Source organism: Pyricularia pennisetigena, assembly GCF_004337985.1.
Source record: "Pyricularia pennisetigena strain Br36 chromosome 7 map unlocalized Pyricularia_pennisetigena_Br36_Scf_7, whole genome shotgun sequence".
Classification (NCBI taxonomy): Eukaryota; Fungi; Ascomycota; class Sordariomycetes; order Magnaporthales; family Pyriculariaceae; genus Pyricularia; species Pyricularia pennisetigena.
The window spans coordinates 337,317-352,413 of NW_021940919.1; the positions used below are offsets into that span (position 1 = coordinate 337,317).

General features: G+C 52.0%; 3 protein-coding genes across 3 annotated transcripts; all 3 read right to left on the reverse strand.

Annotated features, from left to right (window-relative positions):
• Nucleotides 1–471: 471 nt before the first annotated feature.
• PpBr36_09764 (uncharacterized protein) lies at nt 472–3,625 on the reverse strand (the record flags this gene model as incomplete). The annotated part of the gene is made up of 3 exons (XM_029896883.1): nt 472–602; nt 700–3,033; nt 3,103–3,625. 3 exons carry the CDS (start codon nt 3,623–3,625, stop codon nt 472–474), a joined length of 2,988 nt encoding a protein of 995 aa, XP_029745306.1.
• A 3,565-nt stretch (nt 3,626–7,190) lies between these two features.
• On the reverse strand, nt 7,191–7,445 carry PpBr36_09765 (uncharacterized protein; the record flags this gene model as incomplete). Its single annotated transcript, XM_029896884.1, has 1 exon — nt 7,191–7,445. The coding sequence occupies one exon, from the start codon at nt 7,443–7,445 to the stop codon at nt 7,191–7,193; it is 255 nt and encodes an 84-aa protein (XP_029745307.1).
• A 1,848-nt stretch (nt 7,446–9,293) lies between these two features.
• Nucleotides 9,294–13,733, reverse strand: PpBr36_09766 (uncharacterized protein; the record flags this gene model as incomplete). Its single annotated transcript, XM_029896885.1, has 1 exon — nt 9,294–13,733. One exon carries the CDS (start codon nt 13,731–13,733, stop codon nt 9,294–9,296), a length of 4,440 nt encoding a protein of 1,479 aa, XP_029745308.1.
• Between the last annotated feature and the right edge of the window lie 1,364 nt (nt 13,734–15,097).

Below are 15,097 nucleotides of genomic sequence, written 5' to 3' on the forward strand. Positions count from 1 at the left end.
CCATCGTTGGAATGCACCCGCAGCAAGTAGACAACGGACGTATTATGGTAGTTTATAGTAGCCGATTGAACCCCAGAAATATTACGCCAGACTGCCCAGAGGTCTATGCTACTACTCCTAGACCGGAAGAAATACCATACAACGTACATGAATTACCCGGTATGCAGCCCCCTCGTTTCGTCTTTGAGAAAGAATAAAAACATAAGAAAATGGTGTCCATCGTCCTCTTCTTGTTTGGTCTTTCAAACCTCTTTCGAGCCAGAAATAAACATAACAGGAAGCCTTTTTCCATAGCCATGACTCCCCTGATTAAATTCAAAAACAAAAGACGCACATACTCCAAACATTTGTGAAATCTTGTCTTTGTAAGATTTCCGTCATGAAAAATAAGGTGAGAGGAATGATATAGAGTCGAGAAAATTCAGCGCGTTGCCTCTTTCCCTTTGCTTTCAGGGTTCTAACTGATGCCGACTACATGACCACGCATTCTCCCTCCTGTTTTGGTGTGCTTCGAGATATACGTTCCCGTTGCCGTGTCGGGCCGTTTTTGCCAGCCCGCTTGAGATCTTCGAGCCGTTCGCGAGCCTTGGGGAAATCCTGGGCTGTAAAAGGGAAAAAAGAAGGAGAGACTTCGAGTTAGCAATTTGATTCCTAATCCGATTCAAAGCCCTAAAAAAAAAAAAAAAAAAAAAAACTCACCAGCAGCTCTCCAATACCACCTCTTCGCATCCTCCAGGTTAGCAGGGACGCCGATGCCAATCTCGGTAAAGTAACCCATGGCATACTCGGCCTTTGCCAGACCTGCGAGCGCCGCCTTTCGCGCCCATAGATACGCCTCAGTGTCGCTCTGCGCCAGGACGCCCTCAGCCCCTGTCAGGTACCAACCTGACAGTGCCAGCTCCGATTGGTGCTCCTCCTGCGTCGCCGCCTTGCTGTACCACATGATGCTGGATCTTGGGTCGATCGGGCACCCCATGAGACCGTACTCGTAAGCTGCTCCAAGCCGGAACTGACTGAACTTGTATCCCAGATCTGCCGCCTGAGTGAAGAGGCTGAAAGCATAGCCCTCGTCGCGCACAATGGCGTCGTTGGGCTGCGCGCTCTCGTAAAGGAGACCCAGCTCGTGCAGCGCGTGTGGGTTCTCGGCATCCGCGCGCTCCGCCGCCCGCTTCAGCCAGCCAACCGCCTCGCGGGGGTTCTTCTGCTGCCCAAGAAGACCCTTGAGCAGAATCATACCGACCTTGTACATGGCAGGCGTGTCGCCTAGCATGGCCGCACGCTTGTACCACTGGATTGCCTTGAGTGGATCCTTCCTAGTTCCACCGCCTTCCTCGTGACCAATCTCGCAGCAAACAGCCGTCCGGTACGCCGCGGCTGCGTTGCCGAGTTTGGCTGCCGACTGGTATAGAGTAAAGGCCTCCTTGTTGTCAGGCTCCGGCCCGAAGACGCCCCGACCTAGGCAGTCAGCCATAAAGAACATAGCGTCTGCGTTTTGTGCATGAGAAAGCTTCTTGAGTATCTTGTGCGCGTCGTTTGCATAACGCTCGCGCGACTTTTGCCGCCCCCTAGGATCAGGTATGTTGGGTACCAAGACATCCATGGCTTCGACAAGTCGCTTAGCCAGCCTGAGCGCCGAGTTTTGGTCATTGGGGTCTGTCTTGATGACCGCCCTGAGGTGCTCAAGCTCCTCAACAGTGACTGAAGTTTGCGGCTCAGGCCGTGGTGGTGCCATAGGGGCGCTAATTTGAGAGACAGGTGGGGCGGACATGTTCGAGTTCATCGGCGGCGTGTTGTTATAGTGCCGGACAGGCGGCGGCTTGTTGATCATCTGACTTGCGACCGAATTCTGCATCAATCCAGGCCGGACCGGGGCTGGGTGAGACGGAAGCGAGTCTGGATTTTGACCAGGCAGGGGAGCAGACTGTGTTGATGCGCCACTCCCGTGTCGAACAGGAGCAGCGCCCATCGGAAGCCCTGGGCCGCCAGGCATCCTCTGATCGTATCCCTGGTCGTACCCCTGATCGTAGCCTTGGTCATAACCGTCGGGACCAGGACCAGGACCATTGGGTTGACCAGCCTGGTATGGCTTGTACTGATTAGGAATCGGAGGCACGTCACCTACCATCTCAAAGACAGCTGCTTGAGATTGCCGTAGATCAGGCTGTGATTTCGTCCTGTTGAGATCAGGCTGTCTGCCTGGACTGCCACGTTCTTGTGGGCCTCCAGGAGGTTGGCGCATATGTTGGTCTACTGAGCCGTTGCGGAGATGATTGGCCGATCGATTAAAGTCAGGAATTTCGGCGATGCCGTCGTTCCGTGGTGGCTGTTGTTGTTGGGGAGGGTTGTCATAGTAGTCGTAGAAATCGTCAAAAGAAACTGGCCTCTGGGCTTGCGGGCCATAGCCATCGTTAGGATTATCGTAGCCCCGCTGGTACTGACCGTCCTCCCGCAGCGGAGCTGGAGGCGGGGGCATGCCGTTGGCTGGATAGCCCCGTGGTGGGCCGCGCATTCCCTGTGCCGTTGACGGTCTAGCCGGTAGACCCATTCCCATACCCCGCCCTGCCGGTCCGGGTCCTGGCCCAGGCCCAGGCCCAGGATAAGGTGTAGTCTCGGAGCGCCCAGGCGGAGGGCCACGCGGGCCAGGGCCGCCTCTTGGATCGTTAGGCATGGTCATGGTTCGTTGCGGAGGCCCAAACTCGTCCCTGAAACCCCCAGGAGGGCCGTAGCCTTCATCTGAACCTGGCGGTCCGCGCTGGCCTTGATGTCCACCATCTTGGCTGAAGCCTCGCTGCGGCGGACCTCTAGGCCCATCGTTGGGACCAGGTGGACCCATAGGGCCACCCCTGTTTGCTGTTGGCGGCGGCGCATCTCCTAGCCCTGTGCGATCCTGGATAGCCATACCACCCATTTTCTCTAGAATCTGATTCTCTTCGTCGATTTCCGTTCTTTTGCGCTGGCCGGGAAAAGTAGGGAAAGCACCCCCAAAGCCCATTTCCTGGGGGCTAAGCATGGGTCCGCGTGCGCTGCCACGACCTGCAAAGGTGGTCAGACGCTAATTCCTTCAAGGGACTTCGAGACGAGAGATGGAAGGTTCATACTCACCAAACGGATCCGCTGTTGCAGAGCGTTGAAGAGGGTTTGGTCCCCCGCGACCAGGCCCAGGACCATTATGAAATCCTCTACCCGGCCCAGGCCCAGGTCCACCACCGCGAGGCGGCATAGGCCCACGCGGCGGCATACCTCCTCGTCCTCCGGGGCCTTGCATCGGCCTGCCCCTCCCTGGCCCTGGTCCCATAGGCCCAGGTCCAGGCCCAGGCCCGTATTGATCATGGAGTTGGTAGTTCTGAGGTGGCCCTCTCTGGTAGTTCATGTCGTCGTACTGCTGGTCATACTCGGGACCGTACCCTCCGCCACGACCACCATAATCATCATAGCCACCGTATCCATCCTGGTATTGCTGGTCGTAGGCTTGCGGAGGTGAGTTGTAGTTTTGTGGAGGCGGCCCTGCGAACTGTCGACCGGGCGGTCCGTTGGGGCCCGGAGGATACTGTCGCTGCGGAGGCGGACGTGGCGCACCTGGGCCATTGTAGGGCCGTTGTTGTGGGTAGCCGCCGTCGTATGACATGACTGAGACGCCGGCGAACCTACCCGGTTCTGGATCGCCCTTAGCGTGCTTTCTCGTCTGATTTCTTCCGGCAGTCTACTGTTCGTATCTCTGGCACTGCCTCTTGTTGTTCGTCTTCTCTCCACGTCACCCAAAACCCTGGAAGAGAGAGCGTTTGAACAAGAAAAAAAAATAATAATAAAAGCTTGTTGTAAAACGCCGCCTTGGTGTGCGCAGGCGTTCGTATTTGTGTAGTCAGTACAGGTCAGGTCGCGTGGTATTGCTCGTCGAGGTCCATTCGTATGGCGCAAAAACAAACAAAGACACCGAGCGATTAGGGCGGCAGGCTAATGAGGAACGGGGATTGATTGCTGAACAAAACGACCAAGGAACACAACTTTGCTTTGGTTGGCGGCACCTGGGCGGCTAGCGCTAAGAAGTTGACGATACTCTTGGCAGTGAGTCGTCTGAAGCTAAGTAGATAAATGTACTCCGGGTAACAAAATTCTCAAACAAGAGAATCGGGGGCTGCGACTTTTTGTGAGGTGGTTCGCAGGGTGGTTTCGGTGACTGCTGATCAACGTTTCGGCAGGGCTTCCCTCGGGAACGGGGGTTGGGCGGGTAGGCAACTTCAGCTGCTGCAACCCAACTCTCGGCTGTCGAGTGTCAAAACAGTACAAAAAAAAGGGTGCATGGACGTTTTACGGTACTTGATGGGCAACGGTTTTTTCCCCGGGGGGACAGATTTGTTTGTGAACAAGCAAATAAAAAGAAAAAAACAAAAGAAGTGAAGTAAATATTCAATTAGTAAAATTGAAGAAAGAAGAAGACGGAAAAAAAAGAAAAAGTGGCAAAGAGATAATTTGTTTGCTGCACTCTGAGATTGAAAAGGACCAGTCAATGCATGAAAGCAAAGAGGAAACGCGAGTGAGAATGCTGGTTGGTCTAGGTCGAGTCGAAAGTGAGTGCTGCTGAGTCCGCAAACTGCGAAATTGCTTCTCGCCAGCCTCGATGCAGAAGCGGCAGTGGGGGGTTCAGGATCCACTTGCCGGGGACAGCTGGGAGCGGATGGTGGCGGGCCGTTGTGGTTTCTTTTCGCTTGCCGGAGGCCGGCTTGGAATTTTACGATTGTTTGATTGCGTCCAAAAAAAAAAAAAAAAAAAAAAAAAAAACGGCGCATATTTTATTTGCCTTGCCTATCATACATTGGGAACCTAGGTACGTACGTTCGTCACCTTGTAATGCACACCACTATCCTCAAGGACGAAAATCCAAAATCTTCAGCATTTAGAAATACGGCATTACCGAATACGATGGGGTTTCTCTCCATCATTCCTCTTTGCGGCAGAGACAATTCTACAGCCCAAAGCAGCCTGACCAACTTGCGTTTGGCGTGCCTCACAGACAGACTGCCGAGTAGTTGAAACTCAACCCAGTCAAATCCCCAGTCCGGCCTCAACAGGGTAGCCCGAGGTACCTGGGGTGCCTAACTTACCTAGCTACTGTAGGTAACTTACCTACTTTGGTACTACCCACTCGTACCTTAATACTCTGTACCTTACCTTACCCTACCTTGCCTACTACCACGTTTGCACTTTAACCTTGAGGCCCAATAGGACCCGGCCCACGGTTGCAGTCTCAGACATCCTGAGTCCATCTTCACCTGTTTCGCCCTATTTTCAAACTGGAGAAAAAAAACAGGAGTGCCTCCGCTGTTTTGCGAGAGATGGTCTTGTTATTAGGATCTTCACTTACCTACAAAATCGAACGTTCACCCGCATACATTTCATCCGTGCCCATTGTTTTGTCCAAGTCTCTCCCTATGTCTTTTTTTTTTTTTTTTGACAGCACGCCTTGTTCCTGCGTCTTCCCGTCAACATGCATACACCTACCCGCAAATAATTACGATGTAACTTGATTTGGGGGTCAAGGTACTTGAACTATGGTCTCCACTCCAACCGATGCCGCTACGTATGTACAGTACAGCACGTTGGTTGACAAGGAAGGGGATTTTGGGGCGGTCCCTCGTCGCTTGATTGGCTGGTTCCCCTGCTGATCGGTGCTTGGATGTCGATTGGCTTGTCCAAGCTGCATACGATGGAACCTTCAGGGAAGCTAGGCTTGCTAGGCCCGTTAGTACCGGTAGGTATGAAGTACAGTAGAACAATGGAACCCAGCCGCAACGACGTACGCAAGCAAGGTTCAGACTACCTTGGGTAATTCAGAACGGCAAATCCCGACTGGACCACCCAAGTCCTGGCTGTGTGCTCACTGTGACTTTGCAATGTTTCGACCGTGTTGTCGTCCTTCTAATAGTGAGGAATAGTAGTCAGGTCGGTACTCAGTCATCTTTATTTAATATCTTTATCTAATATTGCTTGGCCGGCTCGAGAACGGGCTGCTAGGGCTGCCTAGACAAGGCTTGCCTGACTGATGATTCCGATTGTAAATTCAATAAATCAGACGGATTCTGCTTGTCTCACGGTTCAACAGGACGAACCACTCAAATCATAGCATCATGTTATAGCACTGCCTACCAACCACACGACTTTGCGCCTCCATGGTTGATCGCGGCAAGCATACGCATGAACTGCGCAGCATGTGGACTGATCAACCAAACAATGTCATAACAGTACAGTATTTCGTAGTAAGCGATCCCGAGGGGTGTGGGTGGGAATGGCCGCTCAAAGTTGGGTTCTGGGCAAAGAATTGCTCTGCCAACGAATAAGTGGAAAGCTCATTGAAGCTTGGTCAGACAGATAGAATCTGGTTGCGGGAGTTTGGTCTTGTTGGAATGTTTGGTTCAACTTTGCGTCATTGAGGGAGGCCTCGCAAAAGAAAATCATGGCCGGCGTTTTCCACAATTGGTGGCCCCACCTCACTTTCGCCAGGTGAATAGCATGTTTGTTGCTGCAAAAGTACCATCAACCACCATCTATCTATTTGTGCCTCATTGCTCCCCTTGAATCTGGCTTACCAAGGACCCCCGATCGACGCTTATGACCGTCAGAATATTGCCGTGCTGCGCGCAGCTTGGCAGCTTTGGAAAAGCACATTCCAAGTCAGATTAGCGGTCAATCTTGACTTGGTTTTGAGGACTGCTGACCAGAAAAATTCTCCCGAGGCCCCAAATTGGTTAAAAATGGGATTCCCAACAACAATAAATAGCAGAGCAACAGACCATGTGCTGACAATTGGGAGGATCAAAAAGACACCAAATCCCTGCCATGGAAGAAGATCTTGCCCCCTCCTCATCAGCTTCAAGGCTGACAACGTTGCTCAAGCAGGCAACTCTTCATATGTGCCCAGCTTCTTCGCCTCCACTCACTGCCTTGGTCTTGTCAGGACTGCCCTGGACGGCCTCGGTGTCTCCACAAGGCTCCCCATATCACACACAATCACCTAATTTTAACATCTCCGGCCAATCGCCAAGCCGGATTCTGCATACGACTATGCTAACAGGGTTTGATTATCGCCAGGGAATGCATCATGTTCTCGACGAAACACCAAATAGATTTTGCCCCAATAGCCGTGATGTCTATATCATGTCTTGTGCACAGCGACAAAAACCAACAGTTGCCTCCCCCTACATTTGACATTGTTGAAAAAAAAAATAATTTATCCGATACAATATTTCAAACCTGCTTCCGAATACAATAGACAAGTCAAATGAAACAAATCCTCCCAATATAGCCACAAGCTGGCCAGTGACATGAGCAGACCGACCGACAAACCGCAGGCCTGCGACCTCGGTGAAAAGACGCCGAGCAGCTTGATCTCCGGACGGGCGTCGACAAGCCATCCTCTCCATCCCCGGACTGCTCGGCGCGCTTCTTCGCATTGGGGAACAGTTTACTCGGCTTCTCGCGACACGGCACCGAATTCGACCGGCCGCGTGTCTCGCGAGTTGTCCGGGTGCGGCGTATATTCGGTAGCCGCTGCTTCGATAATTTAAATGCTGCGGCGCCGTCTGCGGCGTCGCCATCGTCTTGCTGGCCAGCCCTTTGCCGGCCGGGTCTGTTCTTCTTGTAGGGTCAATGCTTTCTGTTGCCTATCTTCTTTGCTCGTGTTTCTGCCTCAAGTCGTGTCTCGGGTAGGTTGTATATCGCAGCAAGAATTTGCTACACCACCCAAACCCTGCAGACAGTGTGACGCGGATGTTTTGAAGGTGAGTGAGCGAACGGGCCGAGTCTTCAAGGAGACCATGAAAAAGAAAAGGCGATGTATGGTGGTCTTCCCACTTTGGTGGGTTGTAAAGTCCTTATCTGCTCGTTGACAACCTAGAAAACTAGGCGGCTGGCATCCTTCTCATACTTAAAATTCGGAGGCGAAAAAAAAAAAAAAAAAAAAAAAATTAAAGGCGCGATAAAAGCCAACATGGCCGGCATGACTATGATTGTCCTGTCCTATATAGGTCGGCTGGAATCCTGCAAGTGTGAAAGTCAACACATATTGTGGCCGTCAGGGGACGCCACTGAATATGCACCCAGGTATTCAAGATACAACCGCAGAATTCACACTAGGTCAAGATGAACCGGCAGTCGTGACCAGATCGGCTTCTTTAGAAGCCCGACTGGTCCAGGAGCGCTTCCCTGGGCAGTAGCAGCCAAGTCTGGAATACAACTGCCACTCCTATCCATTCCTCTGGTAGACAGAGCCTGACCCAGTGGGAGCAATGGGGCGAGAAAGCGAAGGCATTTCTGATTCAATTTCTGCATGCCCAGAAAATACATCTAGCGGACGGCTGGTCATACCCGCTTGAGCACTATAGAAGACCTTCTTACCGCAGTCCGTATAGTTTAACTCTTCAAGGTTCCCCAAGGCACAGCTGTATCAATTTCCCCAAGTGTATAGCAACGTGCATGCTAAAAAAAGTCACATTGACATGGTTGATGTTCAAACTCGTTAGGTAGACGCCTCAACCAGCTTCAATCTCCAGTTCGATATTCAATCTTTTCAGCTTGATTGGCGGTACGGACAGAGGACCTTCATTCCCTGTAACAAACCCACGACCATTTTTTGACGAATTTTTGCAGTATTTATGTTTGCATGTCACTGAGCTGTCCATGCACGGACAGCCCAGGCTGACTTTTATTATCAGGCTCAACCATCTATTTCTAATGATTTCTATAGACGTGCGTGCCACTCACCTCGCGAGACTCGACCTGTCTCCCAGCAAAGAAAATCAAAACTCTCTTCGAAGAAGAGAGAGAGAGAAAGAGAAAAAAAAAAAAAAGAAAAAAAACAAACTCCACGGCAATGCCAGTCGTGATGCAGAATCCCCTCTCGTGACATGAAATCCTCCCAAACACCAAAACACCCGCACTTGGTGATCGTCATAAGTAAGGTAACTAATAGCACAGGAAAGAAAAAAAAAAAGAAAGAAAGAAATCCCTGCCCTCTGAATTCCCTGAGGGAAATATCGTGGAAAAAGAAAATCCATGCGTGGGATGCCTGCTAACACCCCATCCATAATCATTCACATAAGAGTAAGCAAAGTCATGAAGAATGGCGTGAAAATATTTGTGGGGGATATACACCGAGGACAAGATGAAGAAAAAAATGAAAGAAAAAAGCGGAGGGGAAAAAACAAAAAGGGAAACTCATGTTGCCAGAAAAGAAGGACGATAAATCCGGCGAAGGGTTGTTATACCAGCTGGGCTTTTGCTAGCCCTCCTCTTTCTGCTGGTCACTCGCTCTCGGCAGGTGAAGTCGCCCTCAGGCTGTTCAATACTATTCTCATCTTTTCCATGAGCTCGGGCATGCGGTAAGGTTTGACCAGGACGTCATCGCAGCCTGCGGCCTTTGCCTCGAGAATCTGCTCCATGCGCGCGTTGGCACTGACCGCGATGATTGGTAACCTGCTGGTCCCAAGTCCAGGCCGTGTGATGATTTTGCCCTGCCGTTCCAGTTCTCGGATTGCTCTCGTGCACGCAAGACCGTCCTGTATAGGCATCTCAATGTCCATCAAGATGATGTCTAGTTCAAACTTGCTGGTCGGCTCGACGCTGGTCGTGGATACAGCAGCAGTGATGGCAGCTGCGGCAATCCCATTGTGGCTACTGGCGCTTATGTTGGGCAAATCGTCCTTCCTGGCGAGATCTGAATCGTTGCCCACAAATCTGCTCGACGTCCTGAGCTTTTCCAAAGCCTCCAAGCCGTGATTCGCAACATCGACGGCGTAGCCACGGTCCCCGAGCATTCGACGCGTGACCTGTTGGTTTATCAGATTATCCTCCACGATCATTATGCCTTTGACGCCAATGTCCTCCTGCAGAGGCGACGGAGGAATGCGAGATGAGGTCACCGGAGGTTGCTTGTTGACCGGCAAGTTGGTCTTTATAGGGGTTCCGGAACTTTCAGCGGCAGCGGCCAGGACCTTGGCTGAGCTGCGTGCCTCCTCAAGTGCATCCTGATCCGGCCATGAAGTCTGAATATAGAACGCAAATGTTGACCCAACGCCAGGCGAGGATGCAACACCGATCGCTCCATTTTGCATCTCAGTCAGTCGTCGCGAAATAAACAAGCCAAGTCCGGACCCGCCGTACTTAACGTGCGTCCGTGATGAAGCCTGCACAAATCGCTTGAATAGGATCTTCTTTTCCTGTTCGTTCAGGCCCTGTCCTGTGTCCTTCACTTTGAACATGATGTAAATGGGCCCTTTTCGAGTCTTCTTATTGTCGCACCCTCCATCCACATGCTTGTTGTCGTCATCATCATCACTTCCTCTTCCTTTCTTGTCCGGTTCCGAATCCTCTTCTCGAGAGATGAATTGTACAGCCGACGTACCCTCGTCCGGTCGTTTCGTAGACGCGCTGATTCCCACAGACACCACCCTGGTAGGCCCGGATCCGGAGGTGAACTTGAGCGCATTGGTTAGGAGGTTGATGAGAACCTGCTTTACCCTGGAGGGGTCCAGATTCAGAAACTCAATGTCCAAATCTCGATATGACTGATCGACAGCCATCCTCAACTCGATATCAACACGACGAGCTTCGACCTCAAACATCTTGAGTGACTCCTGTACTATCTGGATTGGATCGGCCGTCACGGGGGTCACGACCAGGAGCTTCGAGTCGAGCTTGGACATAGTGAGAATGTCATCAACGATGCGCTTCTGGTGCTGCGCACATAGAATAATCGTCTCTGCGTTGTCAATGCCGTTCTTGATGAGCTGGGGACGATCGGCGGAGGCCCCGAAGCTGCTGGGATGAGCCAACAACGAGTTCTCTGCGACTTCGGTTGTTGTTCGACTCGTAGTCTCCTTGGCCCAGTCGCGTCCCTCGTTTCCACGGCCAACTGTCAGCTTCTCGAGCTTTGGAAACAACCCGCTCTGCGTGTTCTCATTGCCTAGAGCACGCTGCTCAATCCTCTGGCATCTGGTCAGCGATGCTATTACAGCATCGGCACAATGAATGATTGCGGAAAGCGGGTTTCTCATCTCATGCGACGTCATGTCAATGAAACTCTCTTGTTGTCGTTTGGACTCAATGGCATCCTCCTTGCGCAGCCTTTCCCGTTCCAACTGCCACTTTTGCAGTGATGCGTCACTCAGGCAGCCTGTGAAGGAGCAGATAACACCATCTGCATCCCTCACAGGCATCAATGTCGCAACCATCCACCGAGGGGCCACAACTCTGACACCGCTATCTTCGTCCTCGATTGACCAGTCTTTCTTGAACCTCAACTCGGCAGTTTGTGTCCTTCCTTCGCTGACCAAACGAGAAATTGCTCCCTTCAAGACGTCAAGATCTTCGGCAACAACGCATTGATCAAATGGCTTGGTGTCCTCGCCGCTTGACTTTGGGTCGTCGAGTTTTCTGATGCCGCACATCTCGTAGAAAACATTGTTCGCCTCAAGAAGCCTCCCCTCCAGATCCATACCGTACATTCCGACAGTTGCAAGTTCGGCCATCCGCTTGAGGTTCTCGGCTTGCTGTGCCCTACGCACAGCTTCCTCCGCCGTCCTCTTGTGTAGCGTCACGTCGGTCAAGCAAATCATGATGCGCATGGGCTTGTTGCTGTTGGTGGACATCTCTGGCTTGGCCGAGGCAAGACACACCCTGGTGTCGCCAAGTCCTACTAAATCCATTCCTGCCTTTTCGAAGCTTGGAGATTGAACCCCAGACAAGGACGTCAAAGCTCCGTTTCCTTCTTCGTCGCGGTCGTATCGTTTGACCCTGAACTCGAACGTCGCGTTTTCGCCTCGTTTTATGCCATCAAAGGCACGCACTACGACCTTGCGATCCTCGTCCAAGACAACAGCCAAGAAATCCTCCATGGATATGTGACCGTTTTGTGGCCGGGTTCGCTGGATCCCGGTAATCCTGTACCAGGCATCGTTGGCGAATGTAATATTTCCTTGGCCGTCTCCAAAGCTTACACCGACCGGCAAAAACTGTGCCACCGACTCAAAACGTTGCATGAACTCATTGGCTTCTTTGGCCTGTTCTCCAATGCGCTCCATCAGCATGGCCTGGTTTTGGGCCGCTTGCTTGGCGGCCTTTTTGCCTCTGCGTGCCTCCTCTTCAAGTAAGACGGTCGAGGCCAAGCATGTCCTTAACAGCTGATCGAGAAGAGAGATGTACTGCCGGTATCCACTGTCGTAAGGCCGCCGAGGGTTCAGGCCGAGAACTAGGATCCCCATGATTTCTTCGTCCTTGGTTGGTCTTATGGGACAGACCAGAGCTTCTTGGCAGGGGTCACCAAACCCACGCCACCGAAGACCCTCGAGGAGTTGCGGTGGGAAGCTCTCGCCATCCATTCTAATCCGGATGGGTTTTAGTTCTTGAAGGGCCAGTCTGAAAGCTACAGCAAGACCCCTATCGCTGGTTTGAGGGTTCAGTCTAGGCGGTGCGATCGGATGGCCCCGGGGAACACCCAGCGAGCCTTCGAGATAGCACAATCTAGCCTCGTTCTTGTTGTTCAGGCCGGACGAGTCTCCGGAGTTCCTCCTGCAGCTGACAGAGTACAGAATCGCTAGCGGGACGTCGTAGGTAGGCCTTACGGCCTCCATATGCTCGATGGTCTTCCTCCAGTATGCTTTGATGTCTCTGGCGGTGACTAGTGACTCTCCAAGATCGATGAGCATTTTCATGCGTCGCTCCCATAGCCGCATAGAGGTGATCTCCATGACAGAGTGTATGAATCCCACAACCTTGCCATCTTCTGTCATCGGAATCAGTGACCACTTCAGATACGTCTCACGCAGAGACCCATCTGCCCCTCCGACAAAGACACCGCACTCTTCCTCAATGCAGTTTGGACGCTTTCGGCGGGCGCTCTCAGCCATTTTGGCCCTCAAGTGCTCGCCTTTCTCTGGCCAGATCTCATCGACAGGCCTGCCCAGAGCAGTGCTGTACCGCTTGCCACATAGGGTGCTGAAAGCTTCATTGTATATTGCCGTGTAGTCGCTTCCCCAATATATAGCTAGGCATCGAGAGTCCACCATGATCTGGTTGACAGCATGTTGGAGCCGAGGAGACCAAGTATGGTGAGGGCCAAGGGGTGTGGAAGCCCAGTCATATGCAGTGATGGTTTTGAAAAAGGGTTCCTCGTCTGCTCCCGAAGTCGACACGGTCCATTCCTGATGGGCCGAGTCATCTCGTCCCCCTTGATTGTCGATTGAGCCTCCGGCGGGTACCAATTCGATCGTTCGCGGTTCTTCGTCGGGTGTTATTTCGAGTGGGAGTCCGGTGTCATAAGCTTCCCGCCCACCGGTCATTATGCTCTTGGGCAAAAAGTCCTTGGCATCTTGAGGGGGTGTTGGAAGAGGCGACAGTGGGCTATGCTGTCTTGGGTCTGGGGTCTGTGCGTTCCCACTGACCACGACCCATCGGCCTTGTATAGTAGTTCGAGTCCAGTACACGCCGACGTGCAGCTTTGAGGACTCGGCGCCAGGCGTTGTGTGCGCCGTCACCCACCGCCATGTCTCCGCATGGCGATTTCGAGGCAGTTCCGATATAACCGCCGAAAGATTTGCATTGCGGTTGAGAGCTGGGTTGAAGTATATTATGGTGGGTGATGACAGTGACTTATTTCCGGGACCATCGAGCTCGACAACGAAAGTAGGCCTTGGGTCGAAGGTAAGGAATTCGGCAATGCTGAGGCTCGCAAAATCTGCTGACATCATGGCTGATCCATAAACCCCTCTCGATGCTCGTGGGGGCGGGCGTCGAGCAAGGACCGGGAGATGCGAGTCGAGGATTTAACTAGGTCTGGACTAGGATGCGCTCGTTGGCGGCGGGCATGAGCTACAAAAGCAACAGACAGGACATGAAAAGACGCGAAACAGATTCCATCCCCCAAATTCGTGTACTGATGGGGCGATTTGACTGCTAGTGAAAGGAAAGAAGGAAGAAAAAGGAAACGACGAGATATTATTGGGCACCAATAGCAAAGGGGTTCAATGACTTAGAAAACAAGAAAGGGAGATTGTGACGAGCGGAGAATGGGCGGGCCGGCTTTGCTTGATTCTACCGTGGTGGATATTCTAAAAGAGGATCCCTCGCTGGAGCGGACGGGTACATGGAAGGTCCCCGAGTTGGTGAGGGGTGCAACGGCAGAGCAACACTGGATCGCTCTACCTTCAATTCTTCATGCAAGGCTGACCTTGAGCTGAGTGGATGGGTTCTCGGGGGGTTTGCTTGTGGCTGGAGGCAAGATGATGGGGGATGGCATGGGAAAGACAGGTAGGTACCTACCCCAGCAATAAACAAACAGACTGACTGACTTGGAGCTACCCGGTAAAAGGTGCTATCTTGCAGGTACTGTAGGTAAGGTACCTTAGTGATTCGATGCCTTAATATCTTAACCTCGACATCAATCACGAACCAAGGTACCTAGGTAGGTAGGTAGGTAATTGGTTAGTTACTCAACGCATCAACTCGTGTTTGTTTGCAGGTCGGGGCATGAGTGGGCAGAGAAAGCGCAAGGCGCGCGCGTTGATAAAGACGGCCGACTGAAAAGTTAGAACAAAATCGCATTTTCTTCGGGGCAAGGTTGCTTCCGCCAAGGTACTACTCGGGCTGGTAGGCCTTGGACCCTTGGCAACAATGAACAGGGATTGGTCTCACTAGGGTGGTAGTCGTTTGGCCGCCTATCGATGTGTACATCGAGATCGACATTAGCATACGCGGTTTCCCCTCTACAAACAAACAAAGGCTAAATTATCGATTTCGCAGATAGAATTCATTGCTGTTTTAACAAGATTTACTAGTCAAAGTTATGCATCGCACTCGTGCTTCGACTGTGAAAGGGAAATTTTTGGATCAAAGATCTGTCAAGGGGATGTTTGTCGTTTTGCGAAGGGATGACAACTGACATAGTTTGTATGATCGTGAATTCAAGGTTGGGGGGTTCACGAAGCTAACAGACAACAGTTGATGAAACCGGGGTGGACCTTACCCGCAAAACCGGCCGATGGCGGCTGGCGTCGATGGATCGAGCAACAGCCAGAAAAGAAAAAAGAAAAGAAAAAGAAAACGTTTGTTC